This window comes from Opisthocomus hoazin, chromosome 19, assembly GCF_030867145.1.
Source record: "Opisthocomus hoazin isolate bOpiHoa1 chromosome 19, bOpiHoa1.hap1, whole genome shotgun sequence".
NCBI lineage: Eukaryota > Metazoa > Chordata > Aves > Opisthocomiformes > Opisthocomidae > Opisthocomus > Opisthocomus hoazin.
The window spans coordinates 5576482-5603667 of record NC_134432.1 but is presented as its reverse complement, the minus strand read 5'-3'; the positions used below and the strand labels follow the sequence as shown (position 1 = coordinate 5603667).

The following is a 27186-nucleotide window of genomic DNA, read 5'->3' as shown; positions in this document are numbered from 1 at the left end:
GCGGGGGGAAGGCACCGTCAGCCCCCCTCAGCATCACCCGCGTCCTCCCCCGGGAGAGTCACCCACCTCCGGGCAGCAGCGCGCGACACAGGGGCACGGCAGTGCCCCGGCCACAGCGGGAGGGCTGCAAGGTCACGGTGGCTTCAGAGATGGCACGAACTGTGTCCCTGCTGAGCGAGGGGCATTTCTGAAGGCAAATATAGATCAGCCAGAGAGGAGGGGGCCAAAGTGCACCCAGTTCCATCACCCAGTGCTCCCGGGCAAGAGGACGGTGGGCAGGCAGGCAGGAGGGGACACAGATGAAGAGGGAACCCGAGGCGGAGGCTGAGGAGCCATCAGGGAACGTGGAGGATGCTGAGACTCCAGGGTGCAGCCGGCAGCCAGCCCGGGGCCGTGCACGGGGAGGGCAGCACTGGTCATGCTCTGCGAGTGTCTGTAACTGTGACACGGAGTAGGAGAGCCCCATCGCCCTGGGAAGGGGTGACGGAGACGGCGCCGGGCAGCCTGGCCTTCCTCCACCCTGCCTAGCCGCTGTGGAAGATGCGGACGCGCTGCGCGATGTCCTTGCGGCACAGGGGACAAGCGTGCAGCCGCTCGCAGCAGCTCTGGCAGCAGCAGACGTGGCCACAGGGCAGGAAAATCGTCTGGGCCTGGGGGGAAGAGGCAGAGGAGAGGACCCGGAGAATGGTGCTGTCCTGTAACACCATCCCAGCACCACTGCATCCCAGCACAGGAGGAAACGGGGCTGGAGGAGCTGGGGATCGCCCGGGGGTGTCACAGCGCGGGGGGCAGAGCCCCACGCCCCAGTCCCCATCCCTGGGCACAGCCCAGCGCTGTGTGCATGAGGGTCTGGGCTGTCCCAGCGCTGTGTGCATGAGGGTCTGGGCTGTCCCAGCGCACGGAGCAACGAGCCCGAGGGAAGGACGCGGGTCAGGGCTGAGCCCAGCAGTCCCACAGCACTTCCCACGGCTGCTCCGCAGACAGACCGGTGCAGGAGCTCAGCAAGCTCCTTCCCAAGCCCTCCCTCCCTCCCCCCTGCGCCTCGGGAGCTGGAGGAAAGGGCTTCCAGGCATTGCCCAGGGCCAGGCTGGAGACATAGACACTGGGGGACGGGTGCTGGGTGCTGCCCTCACCCCGCCCCCTGCTCCAGCACCAGGCATGTGCCAAGGTCTCACCTCCTGCTCCATGCAGACAACGCACTCCGACTTCTTCTCACCCCACTGCAGCACAGGAGCCGTCGGGACCATGGGGCTCGGAGCCTCCTCGAAGGGAGCACTGGGTTCCAGGGCCACGGGGACCTCGGCGTCCGCCGTCCTCAGCAGCTCTGCAACCGCAAGCAGGAGGTCTGAGCAGCAGGAGAGCTGCCCATCTCCCACCCACCCGGCGTGCATGGGGGTGGCAGCAGGCAGCCGGGCTCTCGGGGCTCCAATAAATCAGAAAGTCGATGGGACCAGCTTGACCATCCAGCCAGAGCTCTGCCAGCGCTCCCTGCCTCTCCCCTCCCCTCCCCTCTCCTCCTCTCCTCCTCGCACACCAGCCCTGCACGGCTCTGCTCCCCAAAGGCAGACATCTGGCCCTGCAGATCTCCCCAGTCAAGGCTCAGGAACCTGTTGCGAGTGTTCAAGAAAAGAGCTGGCGGTACCTGGGATCGTCTTGGCCACAGCCAGGATCTCCTGAGCTCTCCTGAGGATGGCACGCTGCAGGCCGGCCTCCGTCACGCCAATCTGCGGTGCGAGAGGAGGGCTGTCAGCTCTCAGAGGGGAAGGAGGAGACATGTCCCCGGGGGACACCGCGAACTCTCGGGCTGTGCTGGCAAGCCCCAGCCGTACCAAGGGAAGCACCTCCATCAGGTGTCACCCAGAGAAGGGTATTCCCCCGGTTCCATTTCTGCTACAAAGAGCATCTGAGGGGTGTTGGAAGACAGAGCCAAGCCACAGCTCACCCTGCACGTGCTCTGGCAGAGCTCTTGCTCACGGGGACGGGGCACGGAGCAGCAGTGGCACCTCTCCCTGCTGGGAGGTCACAGGCCAGGAGCACCAACGCTCCCTCCTGCCAGAGCTGCTGCGGGCACAGCCACCAGCACGGCCGGGCTCGGAGCAGGGGCACGGTCTGCGTATCTGCTGTCTCGTACCTTTTCCAGGTCACTGGCAGTCATGGTGCTGAGCGCTTGCAGGGATACTCGATGGTGTGCAAAGACTGGCACGTACTGTTCAGCGGACAGCTCGATCAGAAGGTTCACCAGCTGCCGCTCCAAGCCCTCCTCCTGCAAAACACAAGGCGAGCTCCCAGACTTCGCTCTCGAGAAAAAAGCACGAGGACAGGCGGCAGCGTGGCCAGGCAGTGCGCTCCTCCCTGCCCTCTGCCCTGCTCCAAGCATTCCGCATCCCCGAAGGCACTGCAGCTTGGAAGCCCGACACGAGCTCCTGGAGGAGCGCTGGCCCTAGGCAATTTATGAGCACAATTCAAAATGCGGTGGGAAGAATGAAATATAAACCTTGTGGCAGCCAATGTCTGCAACAGCACCTGCTTTGCGGACTCGAGCTGACGCGCAGCACGGCAGAGCTCGGATCCATCCGGGTATCCTAACAGCACAGCCCCCGGCTCAGCGCGTTCGGGCGGACGCTGAACAGAGCTGCTGTGTTCGGGTGGGTTTGCAGGGGAGTTCGGGGAGCCAAGCAGAGCTGTTCGGGGGTTTAGCTGGAACAAAAAGCCCTGCTGGGAAGGTGCTCAGGGTCACCTGCTCCGGGAAAGCAGCGTGACAGTGGGGTGGCAGCTCCAGCCGGCAGCCGAACTGGTGGCTCCTTACTGACCTGGCCAGCCCCAGGTCCTCCAACAAACAGGAATGAGAGGGCTGCTGGGCAGCCCTGCTCAGAGCACAGCAGCTAAACGCCGGGCAGCCCGGGGTAGGGGAGGCCCCATCCCTGGAAACGTTCCAGGCCAGGCTGGACGGGGCTCTGAGCAGCCTGGTCTGGCTGAAGATGTCCCTGCTCACTGCAGGGGGCTGGGCTAGATGGCCTCTAAAGGACTCTTCCAACCCAAACTATTCTATGATTCTACAATTCTGTGGTCTGTCCCAGCGTGTCAGCCTGCACGAGGGGTCTGTGCCCTGCTCCCCACCTCCACTGAACCTGTGGGTCCAGGCAGGGCTGTCCCCACTCCCCCCCGGGCTCTGCAGAGCAGAGCGCAGCTACGGCGATGGCATTAACTGCAGCAGCGACCTGGAGCTTCAGGGAGAGGGGCTTCTGGTTCAGCAGGCGCTGGTACTGGATCAGCCAGTAGTTCTCCTGTTTGGTTTCGCTCTTTGCCTCCATTTCCAGCTGAAAAACAAAAACTCACTGATTCAACAGCCCAAGATAACGTCGCAAGTGGTATTTAGGGAAGCTTGAGCTGGACGTGCAGGGGGAAACCAACGGCGTGGGCTGTGCAGGGCCAGTTCAGAGCACTGAGATGGGCACAGCTATGGCAGGATGGACACTTCTGGCCTTCCGCAGGCCGGTCCCACTTTGACCCACACACAGCCAGTCTAGGGCTGTGCATCCCCTCCACTCACTTTGCCCCAGATGCTGGAGCCTGGTCTCCTGAAGCTCAGGAAAGTCTCGAGGGCTTCAGGATTATGAGACCACATGCAGGGTCCTTGTGGGATTGTGCTCATCCTCCCCCTACAACTCCCTTCCCTGACTGGGGAGACTGACGATGATGATGGTGCCTCATGCTGCACCGGGGACCAGCACGAACTGTGCCCCTGAGAGCTTACATTAGCACTTTCTGAAGTTAAAGTAGTCTCTGGATCTGGCCACAGCCCCTCGGAGCCCTCCTCTGCTCCCCTTTGTTCCCGTGCTGACCCACAGACTCACTCCCTGCAGCCAGCCCCCTCTTCCTCAGCCACAGCACTTAATTAGAGGCCTTCGTTACCAGGATTTGTTGCAGTTCTTCTTCCCTTTGCTTCTTTTCTTTGAGCAGCTGCTGCAGCAGGTAGCCGAGTGCTTGGCGTTGCTCTGTGATCACGCCCTGCAACAGAAGGACTCTGGCATCCACACCTCCACGCCATGCAGCCGCCAGCAGCCACCCTGCCCCGACTTCCAGCAAAGCACTTACCATATGCAACGCGGTCACAGCAGACGCGGGCGCCCCGTGCTCCACGGGCCCTCGGCCCGGCTGAGCAGACAGCCTGCACTCTCTCCTAGCAGCTGGCACGGCAGGCCCAAGCTGAACCCATTTATTTTGGTCCCACACTGACCATTACCTGGCGGTGCCAACCCCCAGCACACTCCAGGCAGCCCCAGACGGCGCTGGCCCGCAGCAGCTCTTCACCACTCCGTCAGAAGTTCAGTCAACGGCATTACAAGTGTTCGTGGTCCCCCTCCTCAACTGAGGAAGACCACCTGAAGCTAGGTCTAGAAGCCCGCAGGTATGCAGGACGGGTAAGGCAGCGACCTCCCATGCCTTCGGGAAGCTTGCTTTCATCAGGGTCTCACACCCAGCACCACCGGGCACCAGGGCAAGGTAAGCCATCACCGCAGCCACACCACCAGGACATGAGGAGAGGTTAACTGACTCAGGAACCTCAGACCACGTGGCATCTCTGCACGGCTCAGTCCCAGCTAGCTCATACCTGCTGGGAACACTATGAACTGAGCAGAGGCCAGTAGTCATCGGCCACAAGGACTTCAGATGTCCACGGACAAGGGGGCAAGATGTTGTTAAAGGGCTGACCTCCTAAAGAAAAACTGTGGGGAAACCTTCATTGATTCACATCTGCAGCCTACGCAGGGACAAGGTCCTCTGTTTAGGCAGGAGACAGGAACGCCTGCCCCTCACAGGCCAACCCACCATCAGCTGATCAGAGATGCTTTGCCCTGACGGAGCGAGGCAAGCTCTGCTGTGTCAGGACCTCTGTGGAGGTGAGGGGGACAACTGACGACATGTGGGAGCTGCTCCAGACGGGAAGCCCAGGCAGCTTCAGCTACCCTCGAGATGAGCTTTCCTGCCCACCCGCACTGCGGCACCCCGCCGGGACCACGCTCTCCCACACCGACCTTGCAAGAGATCTGTGCAAACAGCTCCCGTTCTCAGGGGGCTTCTGGCTATTCTCGCTTTCCAGTGGTTCACCAAGGTCATTACTAAAGCACCCGCATACTGGGGGAGGAACCAACTGCCTGCTGCACGGGAGGCACCAAGCACAACTGCAGAAAAGCTTCTGCCAAAGCCCCGTGCGGGCACTGCCCGCGCTCCGGGGGTTCAGTGGCAGCAGGGGACCCTCGGGCTGCAGACAGCTGAACGCCTGGAGGTACCCAGAGGGATGAAGCCATGTCACACCTCGCTTCCCAGTGTCCAGCGCTGAAGCTGCAAAAGCGCTGTGCTGCCTGCCGGGCTGCAGACGGGTGCCAGGGCAGAGCCCCATTCTCTGCACTCCTCTGGAGCTCCCACGGTCACCTAACAGGAGTCACCCAAGTCCTGGGTCATCTGAACCACATCTGCCTGGGGTTCCTTGGGCTTGGGGTCCCCCACCATCAGGCCTCCCACACTGCAGTGTTATACGCAGGAGCTCCCTGAGTTAAGGTAGTGTAACCCAAATCTTACACTTCAAGGTGTCCAGCACAGGGCTGAGAGGCAATCCTGTCTTAAGTCAGCACTTGCCAGCCTGCTGGATCACTACTCTTGGAAAGCATATGGCATTTGCTGCTGATTTCAGGCTCACTAAACAGGTGACCTAGTCTGGCAAACAGCACACACAAAGAACACAACTGATGCAAAGGCGTAATAACAAAAATTAAAGCCAAGCTGCTCAAGCCAAACTTGATATTCCTCCACATGCGACCGCTGATGAAGTCAGCCCATCGAATGGTGGGATGGTGGGGCAGAGCAGCCTGGGAGATGAGGCTTAGAAACGAGGGGGGAGAGCTGACAGTCATCACTGGCAGGTATTTAAAACCAAAACACAACACGACAATGTAAGAAGACATGCGATGCGCGGCAGGCAGGTGTTCCTGGGACAGCCAACAGCTGGATCGCAAAGTCCTTCCCCACCCAGCAGACCTGGAACTGCCCGTTGCCGTCGGGGCCAGCTCGTCTGTCTCTCCCCTGACAATGCACCGAGATACTGAGGAGCAGCAGCAATGTCCCCATGTTACCACGACAAAGAGGGTTTTGTGGTGTCCTGTGGGTAAGCACCCTGCTGACTAAGCATAAAACCATCTGGAAACTGCAAGGAGCAAAAGAAGCAAGTGGAGCTTTTGCGATCCCAGAGCAGAGAGGGTGGTGGGGCAGCCCCAGAGCCCTACATACCTGCAGCGTCTCTGTGTCCAGTTCTTGCCTCTTTAACTCCAGCTGTGTCAACTGCAATAACTCTGTTTCTATTAATTTAATCTAAACAGAAGATGAAACATTTTTTACTGACATTTGAAATGACTTTAATTTATGCTCTTTTAAAATGCTAACTGGTCTAACTGCTGCCCTGGGAGGGACGGCACTGCAGAGCCGCCCTGAAGTTTGAGGAACCTGCTCATGCCCTTCCGTGATGCATGCTCTCCGGGTCGCTCTTCGTCTTTTGCCCGAGGAGCTGCGTCCCCAGCTCTCTAACTGTCTCTCTACTCTAAACACCTTCTGTTCAAGTCTAGAAGCACATTGCAACCAGGCTGTGCAGCCGCTCTGGAAGGCAGCAACCGACTGTCGAAGTCCTCCTAGCACCACCGCTCAAACTGCCGATGAGCCGGGGCAGGGCCCTGGTTTCTACATGCTCCAGCATCTCCCGTAACGACACGTGCTCTGCCAGGTGGGGCAACTGAGACACAGAGAGGTGAAGTGAGTTGCCCAAGATCCACAGCAAAGCCAAGATGAGAGCCCAGCTCACCTATCTGCCAGGCCACCTACCATCCCCAGGCCACGCTGCCTAGTGTGTGCCGCTGACCATGGAATTCCTGCCAACATCGGGGCTCCTGCCCCTTCGCTGCCTGTGCGGGATGCTGGTGGGCTGGGCTGGATTTCAGCAGCAAAAGGTCCAGCCGTGGTATCAAGGAACAAAATCCCTTTGTTTACAGAGCAAGTGTCAGCAAACTGCAGGGCTCTTATTGATAAACTCAAGCAACGGAGAGTTGCTAGACTCATCTCCTGGATTGCCCATGCACAATCCATAGGCTTCTAGCAGAGATTTGTCACTGAGCAACTCCATACATCCAAGCTCTCAAGCTTATCCACCACTTTTCTGCTAGTGTCAGGTCAGGAGAGGCAAGATTCTGGGGCAGCGTGTGAGACACCAGCCACCCATCTTTGTGCATCAACCCCCGCTACTTTCCCATCTTGGTGCATCAACCACCACTCTTTTCTCCACCAGCTCTTGCTCTTCCCCCCAACTATCGCATTGCACCTACTGCAGAATGGAGCTCAGAAAGGCAGGCTGAGAATGGGAAAGAAAAGGTGAACTTATGGCTCAAGGTGCAGTTCTGATGTGCTGGATGGAGATGCAGTGGACTCATGTGGAAACAGCAGCCCTGCTAAGGACACAACCCGCAGGAAATTGCAGTTGCAATTGCAGATCACCCCCACAGAGCCAACGCAGGTCTGTCCTCTGGTGACCACTCTCTAGCACTTCATCCATGCTGGTGCTGAGAAGACAGAAGCAATGGCAATTCCACTACTTCCACGAATCTAAAACCTGCACTGACACTCCCTCCTATGGAGCTGGGAGCCTGCAGCTTAACCAGCACTGCCCAACGCTTTGTTACAGAGCTCTTAGCAACACAAGAGCTCTTCCTTTCCTCCAGACCCTGCTCTGTGCTCACAGCGCTCTGATCTTCCTCACAAGTGCCTCATCGAAGGGCAGTGTGAGCTGCATAGCTGGTGGCTCTTTCCTCTGTTGCCGACTCACCTGGTTCCTGATCTGCCTGTGCATAAGATCCTTCTTCACTTGGAGAGCTTCAAAGGCAGCTTTCTGCATCTCAATCTAAGGGACAGGCAAAATGCTGCTGAAAATGAGGTGGCTGATGCAGCTGTAAACAGGCTAAGAAACCCTGTTACCCTGCAGTGACTCATTTACAAGGACCAGAACAGTGCTTACTCTGCACAACAGTGTCCTCATCACTGCATGACCTAGATCCCACAGTCCCAAAGGGTAAAACCCACTTCACAGACAGACACAGAAGATATATTCATGTTTCTCAAACACACATATTAAATGCTCTGCATGAACCCCACCTCTCATCTTCAGCAGCACTGAGCACTCAGGCTGCGCATGGCTGCTCAGCACTTCTGAAACACGAGCTGCAGAGGTCTCAGGTTCAAAATGAGGTATTCAATAGGAGCAGAGGCTTTGAAAACGCTTCCTGTGGGCAGCTTGCCCCAGGTCACCCAGGAAACCCACCAAAAAGACAGGACTTCTGTCTCCAAACCCTCTCTATTAATCGTCAGACCAGTTTTGCTTCCCATGGTCTGTGCTGCTGTTCTTTCTGAAAATTTGCTGTCTAGTTAAAAAATAAATATACTTTTCTTTCAACCACCCAAGTCAGTTCATTAGAACACCAGAGATTCTCAAAGTTTAGCACGGCGTCCTATAAAATAACTTCTGCGCACAGCCCAGCCCTGTTGCTCCTGTGATCCACCCTCACTCCTGCTTTCCCAAGCGGCTGCCTTCCCTCGACCCCCCTGCAAGCAGTTTGCTCCCTCGCCTACCTGCTGCAAGATCTGGCTGACAGCCTTGTTCTGATCCAGCTGTTGCCAAGCCAGGATTTGCTGGAACTTCTGGTCCATCTCAGCTAGGCTGCAAGAAGATGGATTTGTCATGGAGTTACTGCTGGGCCTGAGACTCTTGATGCAAACAAGAGGAAAAGTGGGCAACAGGGAATCCAGGAATGGAGAAATTTGTTACTGGACAAGGGTAACTGAAGGCTGACAGCTCTAAGACCTCCTTCCCTGCACCAAACCAAACCTGCACCACAGACCAGGCCAGAGCAGAGGCAGGTCCTACCAGAGGCAGGACCGGACACCGCACTTGCAGGCAGGACCACGTCTGCCCACTGCGCTCTGCTGGGGCAGGTCACAGGCACACAAGGTTGTTTCTGTTCAGTGCCAGATGCTGCCAGCTCAAAATATCTCACCTTCTTGTAAATAAAGAGAGGCAGAATGCTCTCCGTACTTACAGCAATGCAACCAGTCCTACGTATATACAAACAGCATCCTTGAGACAACCCTGGGAGGTGAGGAAAGGAGCCAGAGCTAGAGCTTGGCACTGAACAGGCTAATGAAAGATGAAGATGACCACTCTAATTTCATCCTCTGTATTTAGCAAAATTTATAAAGTAAAATAAACAGTGTAAAAAAGTGACAGTTCATCCAAAGTATGATTAACGTGTATTTTTGTGGTTAGAAGGCAGTTCCTTTAATCAGTTTCTCTAAATCGCGTTGTCACCTGCCCTTACGCAGCTGTCCTGCTGCACTCCAGCAGCTGCAGGGGTTCCTGGGTGCAAGTACGGGAATCACACGGGGACTTTACAACAGTACCACGAGCCCCAGAGATCTCCCACGGTACCTGGAGCAGGCCTGGTTGACAAGGTCTTGCCGACGAGACTCGTAGGTCATTTGGATGAGCTTGTTCTTGTAGGTCTCAGCCAGCATTTGCTGCATGGCAGCTAGGAGACAGAAGTGCTGTCAGTCCGCGTCAGAAGGGTGTCTAGAACAGGCGCTCGCCTACCACTGCTGCTACAATCACTTGCAATTAACAGTGCCTTCTCTCTCAGTTCCAACCTGCCCTTTTTTCCTCCATTTCATTCATTTCAGAGCAGAATCATTCAGCTGCAAGAATCGTAGTTATTTCTTGGGAAATTAGCCAAGCAAATGCCACTCTGCCTGTGCTTGCATCTCTTCAGTGCTCAGAGGAGCCCGGTCACTGTCTACTGACCCTCAGACACGCTGGAGCTCTGCCCGTCCCACTGCGAGTAACCCATCCTCGGGGTGACAACACACACCCCGCTTCCCTTGCAGCCCCAGCAGATCTGTTCACGGTCATCGTGAGCAGAACAGGCTCCCTAATACCATTCTTGTTTGCCCTGGGCCTCCTGCCTCATGAACCTGATATCATTTAACACGTTTGGCACCTCTGAAACACGAAGCACTTTGTGTGCTTATATCCAGGCTCACAAACTCCTTGTGCAGCACGCTGCAGCTACACAGGAGCAGAGCTCGCACCTCAGGGAGAACCGGCAGCGAGCTGACAGTGGAAGCAGTGAATAATCCACGGTACGCGCGCGATGCTACGCCCTGCAGCTCTGCCCCACCACCCCAAGCAACACAGCAAGTATGTGTGCTTGACTGACCATCTGCCACGTGGCTGTCACCTATTCAGCGCATCTCCAGAGGAACCAGGTCCTTCTTGCACTTTACCACCCCACAGAGTTGTCTGGACTTACAGGCCACTTCCCTTCTGCGTAGATGCTCCGTCTCCTCCTGTGTTATTGCCATCAGCTGTTCCATCCTGATTCTGCCAAACAAACAAGAACAATTCAGCCACCGCTCCTTCAAACAGGCACTGTCTCGCTTCTCCTCCATCCACCCAGCGCAGAGCCCAAAGGCTGGGCAGATCACCCTGCCACCTGCCCACAGAAGCCATGTGCTTGTCAGAAACAAAAATATCCGTTTCTTCCAGGTAAGGAACCTCTAAGTCTATGGGAGACAACATAAATTTCGCTCATAACCACAGGGACAATTGCTTCCTAGACTGGAAAGCTGATCTTTCTGAGAAACAGAACACCTATGCAACGTGCATACACTCTCATCAAACACAGTGCCAGTCCCTTTTCTTGTTTTCTTTTCTCCTGAGCCTTGACAAGCACTTTAAAGCTGACCTACGTGAGTAGTGCCGCTGACAGCAGCAGCCTGGCCTCCATCCCCACCTCCCCTGTCCCAATCCCAGCACAAATACACACACGATGCCACTTAACAGCTCAGGAACCGGTGTGGGTGGAAAACTATGAGACATACAAAGGGACTATTTTTCAGGCAGGTCAGCCCCCCATCCAGTTTACTGTGCCACAGCCCAAACAGTTGGCTGAAGAAAGGGGGCAGCATACAGGCAGGGGAGGGCTGGGGACAACCACTTTCCGTGGCAAAGCCAGCTCAAAGCGTTGGCTGAGAGGCAGCATTGCTCTCAGTGTACACAGCCTGTACACATTTCTGGATCATCTTCATAAATGTCTTGCTTCCCAACAGACGTAGGATTTCCGCTGGTCCTTGTGGAATACAAGGGTTTGCTCCCAAACACCTTAGCTAGGGCCATTCAGAGACTAAAAAGAGGTAAAATCAGCATCCCTTTGGGTTTGCCAGACTGGGTAAGACCAGGTACATCTAGCCCAGTGCCTTGCCTCCAGCAGTGACCAGAACCATGTATGAGATGAACTTCTCCTGACTTTAGGTGGCTTCAGACTGGAGGCTCTGAAAGGAAGGTCCCAGCCCTCTTCCCAGATTCTTGCCCCTTTTCCAGAAGAGCTTATTTCAAGGAGACTCACCTCTCATTCTCCAGGGATTTCAGAATGTCTGAACTTTGTTTTTGCCTAAAAAGAAATAAAACAAGAGGTATCATCAAGCCGAGGAGGACATCCTACTCCCCCAGAGGGCAGAAAACAACTTTGCTTCTCATGTATAGAAGAGCAGCCTTAAGCAGGCTGGTAACCTCACGTCAGCACCAGCCCAGCAGCAGATGCAGCAGGTACCTAAGAACCAGTGTTCAAATATGCACCTTCCATGAGGAATTCAATTTTTTTCCCCAGCACTGCAAAACTGCAAGAGCACGCATATGTGCGAAGCAATTTTTTCAGGTGCCAAATTCCACTGCCGTTAAATGGGACTTTGGCAGTTCAACAACTAAGGCACCGCCTAGCAACACTGATCCTGACCAGTGCCCTAACACTCAGAAAGGGTAAAATAAACCACTCAGAATGGGGCAAAGTAACACGTGCTCTTGAGGGACGGAGATCACTGCAAGACACCCTGGGACTCTACCTCTGGTTGTCCTCCAGCAGCTTCTGGATACGGCTGGCAATGCCCTGCTCCGCTTGCTTCAGCTGCTGCAGCAGCTTCTGGCGCTCGTCTTCCAAATAGCGCTGGTGCTTTGTCAGACCCTTCTCCAGCCTCATCTGGTCCTAGGCCACAGCAAGAGAGAACCAAAGGAGAACGTGGCAAGTTTACAAAACGCAGTGTCTCATACAGGGCTTGCCCAGAGTAGACCTACCTCTCTCACTGTCTGCAGTATCTCATCCTTCTGACTGTTGATCTGCTGCACAAGCAGAGCATGTTCTCTTTGCCCCACGTTCAGGCGCCGCTCAAATTCCAGCTTCTCCTGCATTTTTTTTTCCTGCGAGGAATAAGAAGAAAGACAAATGCCAGAAATCAGTTGAGTGCTGGCTCTGCTCCTTCCCAAGCAAGAGCAAATTCTGGCAAAAGATGTAAAACAAGGCACAGTAATCCCCTCAACTATAAGAGAGCAAGCCAAATGGCAAAACAGGAGGCTTGACTAGGGGTGGAAATGTTCTCTCCCTAGGAACTCAAAAACTGTGAAGCAGAAGCTGCTGCTCTGTTTACCGCAGTCCCCAAACCCCCCACAACTCCTTCCACAGTCATGAAGCTGAGGTGCATCAACCCATACAACTGAAACAGCCAATACAAACACCCGGATGGAAGCCCACAATTAAGGTTGTGTTCAATTCCAGATGACAAGAGGACTTCCTTGTCTGAAGACCACAGAGTGAAGGAAGCAGCCAGCTACGAGCAGCCCTAGGCAAGGGTGAACTGCACGACAGGAGCTTCTGATTACTTCAAAGTGAGCCTCGCACAGAGGAAGAGACAAAGACCAGCAAAATTAAAAGAAGAGCAAACCAAAAATGCAGCGAGGTGAGGGGAATGGAAGAAAGAAACAAGGAATGCTAGGAGAGAGCAGGAATGGCGGCACTATGAGCCAATGGGCCAAGGTAGGCTTCACGGAGCGGCTGGAGTTCGGGGCAGGGATGTACTGCGCAGTCTGTGCACGGATTGCTCACACACGTCTGCCCAATGCATGCAAAAAACAAAGTGAGCTTTCTGCACAGAGAGGCAAGAAAAAAGCCACCTGGTGCGAAAGCCCCCGGATCCAACTCTGCAGACACGGACCGATTTAAACTGGAACTGCTCGCTCACAAGAGAGCCTGCAGCTCATGGGCTGTGTGTGTCAGACGAGTCAGTCACAGATTCCCCCAGCTCCCACTTGTCTTCTGCAGTGGGGAGCGAGCAGCTCTGGGGGGCGTTTCTGCAAGAACTCAGTTCTCAAAACGTCCAGTTTTGGCTGAGAAACTGGATATAGGGAGGGAAAGCAAGAAAAAAAAGTGGAGCTATTGTGCAGACATAGCATTTGCAGGCGTCCATCCTTACCTTCCTCTTCTCATAATCCAAGAATCTGTTCTGAAAAATAAGCAATTATCAGCAGACATTTATTCCCAGGAGCAGGTTTTTTTACATTTTATTAGACCACATTATATCTTCCCCTAACTAAGTAAAGACATCCACCAAAACCACAAGAAGATTAACGCAGCCACAAAGTCCTGTCGTCCATGCTTCTCCAGAGTCAAAGGAACCCACACTCTACTTGCCCACCAGCATGGGAATTAGCACAGCTTATCGTAACTACATGCCTAGCCTCACTTTCCCACGCAGGGCTGAACATGTCTAGTACTTGGCTGGGAATCACAAGGTTCTTCCGCAGCCTGCTGCCCCCCCATAAACCGTGTGTGTTACCATGAGGCACACCCCATGTCACACTGTCACCCCTGTCCCTTGACTGCATCATGGCTTTCAAGGACAGAGACAGTCCTTTGCGATGTGTCCTCCAGGAGCCAGCAGTGGTACCACCACCCCCAGCTCTCAGCAGGGAGAGGAGCCACCCACACCCACAGTGCTGTGCCTGCTTCTGGGCACTGATGCTCTCTGGATCCCAAAAGTCATGTCTCATGGGGGGCAAGGTGATGAGCGATGACGTGCTAAGTGCTGTGAGATCCGTTGACGGAGCGAAGAGAGAAATTCAAACCCCTTTCACACAACTTCAGACACAGTGGAGCCTCACCTGCCACTTGCTCTCCTCCTCCAAGTACTTATGCACTGCCTTGTCCACCCCATCCACTGATGTTCCTCCTCCATCACTCTCCAGCACGGGGAGTAGATACTGCGAGGGAGGGTAATAAGCAATTCCACACTCTGGAAGGTATCAGACACAAAACAAGAACATTTGGTGCTTAAAGACCTCCTTGGCAGCACGGCTGAGGGCTGGCTGCTGAGTGAGACTGTTCCCAGCTGTGCTCCCTCTGCCCATGCACAGACGAGCACCCGAGGGAGCTCCTCCAGCTCAGGCAGGCTTAGCGACAAGAAGCTGTGGAGGAGAAAGGGCCACCCCATCCCCACCAGCAAGACAAGTAAAGCTACCTGCTCAGAGAAACGCTTCCTTCACACAGGGACAGGCAAGTTGACTTTTGCAGGGCTGCAAATGTTACTGCCCATATTAAAATAAGTTCTGACTGTCCTTTTATTTCGGGGATTAGCACAACCTCTGGCAAGGCACTTCCTCTGCCTAAAACTTCTACCAAACCTTCCTGCCTGTATTAAACACTGCGTTTACAAATTCACAGTAAATCATCTCTGTCCTCTGAGTTTTCCAACTGGTTTCATCTTTCTCTTAGCAAATCATCAGTCTGCAACCCCCAAGTCCTTTCTCACAGAGAATGAGGGTAGAAGGGACCTTGAGTGACTCCCGAGTCCTATCTCCTTGTCCCACGGCAGCTGTATCTGGACCATGCCTAACTCTCCCACTGGAGAAAACACAAATGAGAAAACAAAACCACAGGGAGATGCACTGTCTTCTTACTGTCACTCAGTCAACATCTGACTCATCTCTTCTGATGTTTTAACAAATCCACTATAAACTTCAGTGTGACAGCAAGAAGCAAGTCTCAAAGGGGGACTCCTGTTCCTCTGTCTGCCAGCAAAGACACATAACTCAGTGACCAGCCTGCCATGCACACAGAGCATCAGGAACTACCCCAAGCAGAGCCAACCCGATGTTCACCCTTTCTGAACGCAATCTTTGAACACACCACAGTGCCTGCTGAGGGCACAGCACAGTCCCCCAGCTACTCAGACTCTTCTTGCTTACCTTTGCAGAGGAACTGCTGAATGGACTCTGTACCTGCACTGCAAATATCAGGTGATGGGTAGGTCATGGAAGCAGCATCCAAGGTCAGCGTCTCCAAAAGAGAACACACAGAGCTGCAGGTTATTCTGATGGCCCAGCCAGAATCCAGCCACAGTTATCCCTGCAGCTCCCCAAAATTTCACTTACAGAGTGGTAACTTCCTGTCACCCTAAATCCTGACATAAATATGAGGTCGTATCGAATTTCTGCTGGGTGTTTGACACCTTTCAGAGGCGACTCCACTGTCCCTTATTTCGGAGCTTCTGAGCTGGCCCTTCAGTGGAACATCCCCCTCACGCAGACGTGTCTACTTTGTGTTTAAGTACAGGAGGCCACGGTACTTCTCAACAACAGAAATCTTCTACTACATTTTAGTGTGCTGCTGGAGCCCTTAAGCATGATGTATGGAAGGGACAGTGACACAAAGGGCACAGAGAGAAGAGTACCACCATAACGAATGAGTGGAAGGACCACTTGCTGGTTTGTCTTACTGTGGCCACCAAAACAGCCCAATTTTGCCTCCTGTAGAGAAGGGCTTAGCAGGAAGGCCTGGAGAGGACACACTTCATCAAGCACAGGGGAGCAAGGTGCACAGATCTCTCATCTCAAAGACTGCCTACACCAGAAGCGAAGCCTAATGTTGTGTGTTCAAGACAGGAGAGGATTTATTCACATCCTCCATGCTGGTGGCTGAGTCAGCCCTGTTGCCTGACATTTTGCACAGTTTAGTACTGACAAGTTTGGCAGTCAGAAGGTAACACATCCTTTAAAATCTTGATGCTTGTCCCATTTTGAATGTGCACTCCAGGGAGCCAGAAACCTACGGAGGCTGACAATGAGTCAGAGATCTGTCACGGCAACGGAGGAAAAAACCTCATTGGAAAGATCCCATCTGCTCATTTCGAATCACCTTTGGTGGAAAGCAGCTGATTCAACCTGAGCCCACAGGCACAGTTCGTGCTGTCAGAGAGACAGCCCTGGCAGAAAATGCCGGGGTGCTCACTCCCTGTGGATTACTTTTGTCATGATTAAGCCATGGCAAAAAGTGACCAGAAAAGATCAAAGCAGGAAGGGTACACAAAAGCTATTTGGGACACCATCAACTGCGTATAGCTTTGTTACAATCCCCCACAGTGGGTCCTGCCCAAGGCCTAAAGATTCACTTTCTATGCTAAATTTCTTATTGTATTGAGCAAGTAGGAAGAGAAGCAGCCTGCAGCAGAATAAACAGCCTGAGAAGGGGAGAGACAGACACGGCTGGCTGGGTGCGTACCTCCAGCGTGCGGATGTGGGCCAGCACCCGCGGCAGCTCTTGCAGCACGTTCTCACTGATATCCAGAGTGCGCAAACTCCGCAAGCCGCTCACGGTAGCAGGCAGCTCCTTCAGCTTGTTACCTAGAGAGAGAGAAAAGCCATTTAGTACCATGTAACATTCTCAGAGCAGGACCCAGCAAGTTCCTCTGCTGGAACACCAAGCCATAATCCTACGTACAACTCATGTTTTATTCTGTACTACAGGGATGGGGCTGTCATGGGTCACAGGAGGACACCAAAGGCTGCCATTGCCCACCAAGGCAAATGGGGATCAAGACCTACTTGCACCCAGCCCCAGCAGAGGTTCCTCATGTCAAAATGACCTTCTCAGCTGAGGTCACTGCTGCAGGCTGGATCTGTGCTCTTTATCGGGAGAATATCATAACATGGAGTCTTCTTCCCTCTGGTGTAAGTACCAGAGATGGGAGAAAGGGGGAGTGTGGGACTGAGCATCTAGGGGTCAGAGGCCAGGTGCTGCAGACAGATACAGCAGTGAACTGAGCCGTACTTCCAAGTTCCTCGCCCTCCATTTCCTTCTGTTTCAGCAGCAGCTCCCTGTAACAGTCTCCTTTTTCTCCCAGCTTTATGGCACTGTGTATCTGGAAAACTCCCAGGAGTCGTGAAAAGAGCTATGGTTGTGACCTGTGTGTCAGGGCTGTGCAAACCTGGTGAGGTTACACTTGTTCCCAGGACCGAGCTCCGGGTGTCGGGGGACTTGCTCTGTAACTCAGTTTCTCCGGGCTGCCCGCTCTGCTTGCTTTACTGAACTGCTTCTGCCAAAGACCTATTATTTTCTTACGCTTGAATCTGCATAGACAGATTTCTTAGGTTGGTCTAAATCATTATCCAGGGCTGGGACTCCTCTTGCAGGGCACGCACAGCGCTCCCAGCTTGAGGTGGGTCTCATGGTCCCAGAGGAAGACGTGTCTCCAGCCCACTCAGCACTCCTCGCTGCAGGACTGAGGCAGCTGGGGCTCTGAAATGCTGCCCGCGTGCAGGCACCCAAGTAAGCTTTCAGCTGCTGAGCGCGGGCACGACGACCCAACAACCTCTCCTTCAAGAAAAGGCAACGGGCTGAATGAAAACACCATACGGAACAAGTTTGACCCATTTTCTGCTTAGATGATTTCTGCTGCCTTGCCAACTATTTGAAATCAAGTCTCTCTTGTGTTCTTCCTTAGCATTCATAGTGTAAACCATTTGGTGCTTGCCTTGGTTGAAAGGAATAATTACTAATGCCGCTCAACATGACCCAGATAATAAATGGCGCTTTGCCCAGAGCACCGACCAGAAACATGTGCCATACCTTTCACACTGAGCATCTGGAGCTGGGCAAGGTCTCCTATAGATTGTGGAAGACATTTTATAAGATTCCTTTCAAGGTTTAGGACCTAAGGTATTAACAGAAAATATATTCAAGATATTCTTTATACAAGTCTCAAGTCTTCTACATGTCTATGCTGTTGGGACTCCTTTCAGGCTCCTTTCAGAAGCACAACTTGAAATTGGTTTTAGACAATAATTTCCGGGTTAAAAAAAACATTATTTTCCAGAAGCCCTGGATACAGGGTACGTGCAGATACCACATGCTATGAGAAACCCTATTCGCAGCCAGCAGCAGCAGTAGGTGCTGAACCCAGATGCAGGCACTGGGAAGCAGAGTGTCCCCCCCACCCCGGCTCCCATAGGGAAGCAGTGATGGAACCAAAAGCTGTACCCCGGGCAGAGGGGACCCTCAGTGTGCACTATGACACGCTGCGCAGAGTTCCCAACATAATCACACCAGGGAGAATGGTAAAACCTGAATATTTTGGGAAATCAGTGGGACTGGAAGCTCCAGCTCTGCTGGCTCACAGCACTTGCTTGGCAGTGTGAGCCATGTGGACTGACAGCCCTTGCACTGCGCTGGGTCTATACAATTCAGCACGCCTGCTCTCCTCCTGCTCTCCCTCTCCATCAAGCCAGTTCAACAGTGACAGTCCAGTCAATGAGACAGATCTGACATTCTGAAGACCATAATTTACATTATGATTAATTAAAAGCAAATAGCAGTAACTCCATATTCATGCTGTCCTTCACAGACAAGTGGGATGCAGCTGCAAATCTTTTACCTGAAGAGATGTCAGTTGACCAATATCAGCAGGAAGCGATGCCAGCTGATTGTCATGAAGGTCTAGAACCTGAAAGGGCAGATGATTTCATCAAACAAGGCTAGGAAAAAAAGTCGCAGTGCAAGAATGAAAGGTCATGAATTATCTAGCAAAGAAAATTACTTCCCTTCCAATGGGGCTTTGAAAAGCTGCTTAAGTTTTCAAGGAGACGTAGGCACTTAATTCTTCCAGGTCGTTTGAAAACTCAAGCCTCTACACATCAACAAACAAACAATATACTAGGGAGAGCAGTGACACCAAGGGAGCTGTTCCCAAAACTGGATAAATCATCTCCATGGAGCCAGCGTGGCAGAAAACGACATTTTCTGCAGGATCAGTGAGCTGAACTGCTCCATGGAAGCTGAACTGCCCAAACACCAGCGCTGACACAGGGAGAGGCCAGGACTATGCCTGAAGACCTCCCTCCATGGGGAGAAGTGAGCTGCTGGAATGACTCTGCCTCTTGCGGAACCGCAGCATGAGGGTGGTGGAGCTGAAAGCTCTCAGCATTTATAGGACAGGTACGGTGATGCAGCCCCTTCACCAGTTTCACTCACGTTCAAATGACCCCCTGGCACAGAAGAGAGATGGATCTACCCTACAACACACTCAGCCCTGACTGACCACCATCGTGAGAGCCTGTTGAGGGGGGAAGTGTCGGACTATGAAAAGGATAAATGAGTCCTGGGACTGACTATGATTTTACACAAACCACTCCGTGACCGCTGTCTACCTGGGAGGTAAACCTAGGAAAGGCAGGTTTCACACCTTGTTACCAGTTCTTGGCAAAGACAGTCAGACAGAAGGGATTTATTTGGGCTAGCGTGTTTTAATACAGCTAGAATGCAAGGAAAATAGGCTGCAAATTAACTGCTAAGAATCACAATTACCTTCACAGTTATGAGACTCAAGAGGCTGCAAGACTTTGGAACTAAAGATGTCAGATTATTCGTATGAATAATCAGCACCTGGTGAAGAAAAATCCCATTGAAACATGAACACAAGAGACACTGCTGTGTAGAACAAGCGCATTTGTTGAGATTTAATTGTGGAGGCTGTACAAGAGCTCAATATCTTACTCAGTATCGTATAAAATATTAAAATAGTAAATGGATTTTCATAGAAAGTCAAATATTTAACAGGAGATCAAAACAAGAGTCTAGTTTCTTACATGAGAAATATCATTCAATAGGCTGAAACAGAAACAACCAGCGCATCTTTCATGACAGAAGTTAGCTCTCAAGCACGCAGACACAATTAGTCCTACCCAAACTGCTCTCTATGTAGTATCATACAACTGGCCAAACTCATTACAAGCAAACTTGTTCTGAAGGAACATATAAACATCCGGACGGTCATTTCAAACACAACAATAATACTCAAGCATAATAACAGAACAATCTGATATAGAATTTCTGATTGCAACATTACCTTTTTTTGCAAGACTTTACAAGTTGCAAAGGCCCCATAAGGAACCTAAAACCAAAAAATAGTCATGTCAGATGTCTCAAGATATTACCTTTGTAAGCACTTCTATGGTATGCACCTGTAAAGTATGAATAACCAACTTTAATGAAAACACAAGTGATAATTAAAATTACCAGCCCCTGGTTTTGGCCAACACTTCCCAGTTAGCTTCCAATTAAACAGCCTGCAATGGCTCGCCACAGCATGATGGTGTTGTTCATAGCACAGAACGGACTGAGGTTCAGGCAGAAGTTCATGTCTCGAGTGATTTAATATTCAGCATGCAGATTACTCAAGAGTTCAGGCAGATTTTCAGTTAGTCATCATACAAATTACGGTTTTGCAACCTGGGCAAACACGCTGCAGTGGGCTAAATGAGAAAGGTGAGCAACAGGCAGGACTGAGTGTCCTCGTGTGTGCTAGACTCTGCAGAATAGGGGCAGTCAGAAAAGGGATGTGCCAGCAAATTCAGCCCATCCCAGCCAGGGCTGAGCACCACGACCTGCTCTACAGCATGGAACCCGCATCAGCCAAACTCTTGTCCGCAGTTGATTTTAAGACCAAACTGATGGCTCACTTTATTTATTGAAACAACAAAGGCTAAAAAGAAAAAGCAAGACAAGAGTTTTATAGTATCGATCCAAAAGGAGCAGCTGGGGATCCAAGACCAGCTGTGGGTATGAATGGAGCTGGCTCAGTGCATCCTCTGTCTGCCACCCTTTTATCCAGACTGGCTCGCAGGCTGTCCCACACAGCGCGCAAACCCACACACAAGATGCTGTTGGCTTCCGATCTTGGAACAAAACATCCCAAAGTCTCAGCAAAGCCATTTCATACTGCACTGCAGACAGCTATCCTCTCCAGGACTGTCCCAATCCTCTCCCCACAGAGCAGAGCAATATCCATTGGTTCGTTTGGCAATGGCATCCTGTGACAAAAAGTTACACAGGTACCAACATTTTAGGAACATGAGACAATGAATAAAAACTGAAATTGAAATATAAACGGGCTTCCACTTAGCAGGATTGCCTGGCTGCCAGAATGAAAAGCTCTGTCTGCTCTGAGAGCCTGGCACTCTGTCACTAACCGCTCACACTCCAGCAGACAGCTTGTTTCTGATTTAGTTGGCTGCCATAAAGGAAGCCAAGCTGCAAGTGAGATTTCCATCCTTAACCAGCAGCCTGGATCCAGGGATTTTCACTTACACAGAAAAATAACCGCAGGTGGCAGACATTGTAGCTCTAAGACCAGAAACAGTCAGCCCTTGGCAAACAAATTCCCTTATGACTTGCAAAATTAGGCCATGAGGTCCCAAACTAGGGTCCTACCAAGGGGTACTGGTGGAGGGTATAAGGCCACTCTGCCCTTCCCACCTTGTCAAACGGAAAAGGATTCCCAGGACAGAAATGTTGTTGAAGCATCAGGTAGAACAGGCAATGTCCCACAAAAAAAAGGGGACGAAGGCTCTACCTGAAAGCCAGAGCTCAGCAGACATCGAAGGAAGTGGACCAGTAACAAGGCCATTTCTGTCTCAAGGCTCATAGACATGACACTAAATCTGACAGCTGGTAACGAGAAGCAGACGGAGGAATCGGACCTGTGAGCTAATACTGGAAGCTGCAGAGAACATACCTCTGAGAGCTCACATTTGGATATGTCAAGAACGTCATCAGCACCAGCTTCTTTCGCCTGGAGAGAGAAGATGCGCATCCAGAGAATCAGACCATGCAGAAACACATGACCTCTTGCTGCACATGGACTAAACCACTCGGCTGGCCCCTCCCTAGAAAGTGCAGCTACCATTCTCTGCTGCAGCGATGTAGTTCAGTGACGGCATTAAAGCAAAGGCTGCGCTGCTACAACTGCAGTAAGCAAAAGCAACTGGGAAACCAAACTGCAGAAAAACCCTGTTGATGCAATAAATGAATTTGCTCACGAAGAACCAAAGCACATCTTGATTCTGCAATTTTAACTGAAAGGATATGGAAAGGAAACGATGGGTTCTCACGAGAGGCAACCACAACTCAACAGCCGTGCCATCCTAGCCTGTAAAGTGCCTGCTGTGTCACTGGCACGTCTCACCCAGCAGACTGACCTTCTCCTGAACTGTACACAGAAACCAGAATAACCTACTACTGCCTTTTTGCTTCCATGGGGCCTGGCGGAGCCAGCTCTGCTGTGTAAGAAGGAGCAAGGACTGACTGTTGCTGTACAAAAGCTGCTTTCCATGTCCAAAGCAACTACATCCCGCGCAGCTGCTAACAGCAATGAAACTGGACAAGCCTCACCGTCAGCAGCCCTGCATCTCTGGAATTATTTTCTTTAAACAAAAGGTACTGCACAAGGCAATAAAACCTGCTGTGTCAGTGCCTCTGTTAAGTCTTCAGAACTGATATCTGACCCGAAACTAAGCACATGCAATATAGAACTAAGCCTAGAATGGACAGATTAAGCTATCCCTGCCCAGCCCCACAGGAGCTGAACAGAAACTCTCCAACTGAACAAATTCAGTAGAACTGCTTTCATTATTGGTACATAACAAAGCCTTCCTTTCCAAAACACCTTACAGGCATCCAACAGGCATGATTTTGTCACTTTTAAGATGCAGGTGCCTCTGGGGTAGAGCACAACAGATCCCCTATGCCAGCACTGGTCCACAGCTCCTACGGCGGAATAGGTGAAACGCTTCAAAAGAAGATTGCGTTCAGAAAGCCAACTTTACTCTGCGGCAGTTCTGCTGACCTCGCTGGCTTGACCGCAACTGCTGAGGATCTACCCCAGAGGATCCCAGCTAAATCTTCGTCTGGGAAAACAAACAGCAACATCTACCAAGTTAATCCTCTGAGTGATAGGAAGAAAATAAATAATAATGAGAAGCAGAAGAGGGGCAACAGGAAAGCCAGCTATGATGGGAAAGGGGATGTCACCGATTCCTCGGTAGGAAAAGCACACTGGGAGATCTGTGAGAGCAAAGGGGTGTGGAAGAGAAAGGAGGGATGGGGTCTGCAATGCAGGTGGGGTGGGGTGGAGGACGTTATGTGGAACCAGGGAGGCAGAGAGGGATGGAAGTGGCACGAAGGGGACCTGTGGATGGGAGGGCAAAGGGAGACAGGGAAAGCAGGAATTGTCTGATGTACATTAGGAAGACGAGCTGCTGTCTTGGTGAGATCAGTAAGACGATTACGCAGGGGAGGTACCAAGTCACCCAGCATTCAGGACTAGACACAGAGAACAGAAAAGACCTCAGCACTGCTTACCAGGCACATTTGGTATTCAAGGCGCTTTCGAGCATCGTCACTAGGTTTCTTCTTACGGAAGAAGAGCGGCATCTTCAGTTTTGACGATAGCTCCGTCCCAGTGGCACAAACGATCAGTGCAAATAAAGGCAGAGGGCTCCTGGAGCATGCGTTTGCTGGGGAGCCTGGACCACAGAACTGTGCTCTAAAGAGCGAGAGGAAAAAAAAAAGAAAAAAAGAAAAAAATCACTGCCTCGGCAATTGTCTTTGTTTCAGCCCTTCTGTGGCTCAGTGCAACAGGCAGATCCCAGCACACCTCCAAGGTGGAAGTGCTAACACAAGCCACAAAAGCGCTGCTGTGTCTCTGAGATGGGCTGTCTTGGTCATCCCTGTGCAAGATAAATTACATCAAGCTGGAACATGTGCAGAGAAAGGCTACTGAGTGAGCAGCAAAATGCAGGGTCCACTCTAGGATAGGAACTAAAAAAGCTGTAACTGTATCAAGAGACCCAGCACCAGGGACAAAACCGAAACTACTGAAACTCAAAGTCAGTTCTGGCACGGCCATAAGCAATCATAAAATGTTCTAGAATAAAGTTAGGCTAGACTCTGGTGCCTGTCTGGGGTCTCCATGATGCCCCGGGAAGCAGCTGGGACGGGCTGCATGGCATGCCGGAGGAGGTTCTGCTGCACTCGGTCATCATCAAGTCCCTTGCAAATAGTTACCTGTATTTCGAACTGCAATGGGGTCTTGTTTATTCTCACCTGCCCTGGAAGGGGAAGGCAGCTGTGTTGCTCTCAGGATTAGGAGTTTTTCACATTTCACAGAATCACAGAATCACAGGGGTTGGCAGGGACCTCTGTGGGTCACCCAGCCCAACCCTCCTGCCGAAGCAGGGTCACCCAGAGCAGGCTGCACAGCACCGCGTCCAGGCGGGGCTGGAATATCTCCAGAGAAGGAGACTCCACAGCCTCCCTGGGCAGCCTGGGCCAGGGCTCCGGCACCCTCAGAGGGAAGAAGTTCTTCCTCGTGTTCAGCTGGAACTTCCTGTGCCTCAGTTTGTGCCCGTTGCCCCTTGTCCTGTCACTGGGCACCACTGCAAAGAGTCTGGCCCCGTCCTCCTGACACCCACCCTGCAGATATTTGTAAGCATTAATTAGGTCCCCTCGCAGCCTTCTCTTCTCCAGGCTGAACAAGCCCAGCTCCCTCAGCCTCTCCTCGTAGGAGAGATGCTCCAGTCCCCTCCTCATCCTCGTAGCCCTCCGCTGGACTCTCTCCAGTAGCTCCTCATCTTTCTTGAACTGGGGAGCCCAGAACTGGACGCAGTACTCCAGATGGGGCCTCACCAGGGCAGAGCAGAGGGGGAGGAGAACCTCCCTCGTCCTGCTGGCCACACTTCTCTTAATGCACCCCAGGAGCCCATTGGCCTTCTTGGCAGCCAGGGCACACTGCTGGCTCATGGTTAACCTGTCGTCCACCAGGACACCCAGGTTCCTCTCCTCAGAGCTGCTCTCCAGCAGGTCAGCCCCAAGCCTGTACTGGTGCATGGGACTCTCTGTGTCTACAAATTGGTCTCAAACTACACTGAAAAGCACGTACCAACAGGACACAGCCAGAGCTGTTGCTTGTGGGCGGAAGTCTCTGCCAAAAACTAAACAGAGCTTTATGTAGGTAAATCCTTCGTGTAAAAGCAAAATATAACTTCCTTTCATTTCACTCCAGAAACAAGGAGGCGAGGACGTCCTGTTTCACCATACTGCTGTCATACCACTCCACTGAATGAGCTACCAGACACAGCAGAAGGTGGCTATAAACAAACTCATTCTGCGTGTTAGAATTAAGCTCTAACAGTTTCACAGCTCTTTCCCTGCCATCCCACTTTGCCATCATGTCAATAAGTTCAGATTAGTGAAATGTCCCTCAGCCTCACCTCTGCCTGGGGTGGGGGCAAGAGCAAAACTTCAGAAGACCAAGCAAGAAGGGAAGTTCATAGTCAGAAGCTACAGTTTGGAAAGGCAGGAGAGCAATCGAGAGCCATAAGCAAGGGTCCGACACCACAGACAGAAACAGAAGACAGAAACTTAAAGATGCAAAACCAGAAGAACAAGGGTGCCTGCAGCAAGATACCCAGACCTGCTGAACACATTCCACCCTTCGCTGAGGACTTCTGCATTCCCTTGCCAAGTCTTGCCTTTCTCTGTTACAGCTAGATACCTCTCATTAGTCATGTGGGTAGTGGAAAATCATTAAAATTTCCCCCAAAAAAATATGACAAGAGGTGAAGGCTGAAGGACAGACAGTTGAACAGGGAAAGAATCGTATCAGGAGTCAAAAGATGAAGGATAAGACTTGTTAAATAGATTGAACAGCCTTAAAATGTCATATTTTACCTTAGTGAAAAGACACGTCAAATCTGGAACAGCAAAGCTGTGCCTCTCTCTGTGCCACTGGCTTTGCGCGCTCTGCAGAGCATCATCGATTTTAACGCAGGCTAGCACTCAGCAGTCCACGAGAAGGGCCTCTGCCACGTGACCGTATTTTATATGATGCAATTTTTATTTATTAAGTTACTGAAAGAACAATCTGTGCGCGCCTGGGACAGCACCCACCCTGCAGTAAGTCAGCACCCACCACCTGCCAGTGCCATGTCCCTGCAGATCCCGACGGCTCGCCTCTGCAGGCACCGCTCTGCCTGCCCCCGCCGCAGCGACGCACAGCAGGGCGGGAAGGGGCAGGGGCACATCCACTGCACGTTTTACAGTCTGCAGCTGCTTGGATGCTGAGAGTAAAATAAAACCCCCTAATTTTACAAATGTAATCAAAGCAAAACAGCGACATGGCTATACAAAAAGACCCAAACCCCAATTTTTGAAACATTTTGGACATCATAAATATGGCACGGCACCATAACAGACACAACGGGGCTCTGGAAAGACGGAAGATTTTATTTTCTCTGGAGAAACATGCTCAGAAGCACAGCGACGCAGCAGCGAGCCTGCGTTTGGATCCGAGCAGGGCTCCTGCAGAGATGCCACCTAGTCACGAAGGACGGAGCTGCCATCAGAGATCTCCCAGGTCCTGCTCGCTGGGAGCAAGGGTACCAAGCCACTAGCAGCGGCGGCGGGAGCCAGCCCTGCCGCCCAGCGCGCACTGGAACAGGACTCGGGCAGGACACAGCAGGTGAACGGCAGCTTCGCACCTCGCTGCCCCACCGCACTGCTTGCCCCCTGCGCCCGAGAGCTGTCACGGCAGCTGTGCCCCCCCGCAACGCCCGGGCTGTGCTCCAGCCTGCCCAGGACCTCCCCTCGCCCCCACCAGCCCCGGCTCTGCCTCTCCGTCCCTCCTCTCCCTCACTGTCACTGTTCTCTTCTCCTCAGGGACCCCCGCAGCGGCCCCTCCCCGGCTGCGCGCAGCTTCCCAAGGCCGCCCTTCTCGGTCCTCCTCCTCTTCACCCTCTCAGCAGCCAGCCCGGAGCCGCTCTGTGCCCTCAGGCCCGGGCGCTGCCGGCACCGGCCCCGCCACCCGAGGAAAGCAGCGGCGATGAGCCGGGGCAGCGCAACCGCCTGCCCGGTGCCCGCCCTCGCCCCTCTGAGGAGCCCGGGCGCAGCCTGAGCAACCGCACACCCACCCGCAGCTCCGGGACCCGGCCCCGTGTCTCCGCGCTGAGGGGAGGCTCCCCCCTCCCCCGGCCCGACCCCGCTCACCGCTCCCCGCCGCCGCCATGATGCGACGCCTCCCCGCCCAGGCACCCTGCGCGGGTCACGTGACCCGCGGGCCACGGGGACCATCGAGAGAAGCGGCCAGAGCGCCTCGCTCCGACCA

General features: G+C 52.8%; 1 protein-coding gene across 4 annotated transcripts; it reads right to left on the bottom strand.

Annotated features, from left to right (window-relative positions):
- Positions 1–164: 164 nt before the first annotated feature.
- On the bottom strand, positions 165–27186 carry LRSAM1 (leucine rich repeat and sterile alpha motif containing 1). Of its 4 annotated transcripts, XM_075439616.1 has the most exons (25): positions 27069–27184; positions 23385–23568; positions 21760–21816; positions 20092–20136; positions 19551–19628; positions 18622–18690; positions 17817–17901; positions 16470–16591; positions 15158–15248; positions 14075–14205; positions 13387–13416; positions 12215–12337; positions 11986–12125; positions 11493–11537; positions 10398–10468; positions 9521–9620; positions 8665–8752; positions 7865–7939; positions 6286–6366; positions 3913–4008; positions 3219–3317; positions 2132–2263; positions 1643–1724; positions 1176–1324; positions 165–650 (listed from the first exon to the last, which is right to left on the bottom strand). In XM_075439616.1, the coding sequence occupies exons 2-25, from the start codon at positions 23454–23456 to the stop codon at positions 525–527; spliced, it is 2187 nt and encodes a 728-aa protein (XP_075295731.1). In that variant the 5' UTR covers positions 23457–23568; positions 27069–27184; the 3' UTR covers positions 165–524. The 4 variants fall into 4 exon arrangements, with proteins under 4 accessions (XP_075295731.1, XP_075295732.1, XP_075295733.1 ...); XM_075439617.1 differs by lacking the exon at positions 6286–6366 and having other exon boundaries at positions 27069–27186; XM_075439618.1 differs by lacking the exons at positions 19551–19628; positions 20092–20136; positions 21760–21816; positions 23385–23568; positions 27069–27184 and having other exon boundaries at positions 17817–17852.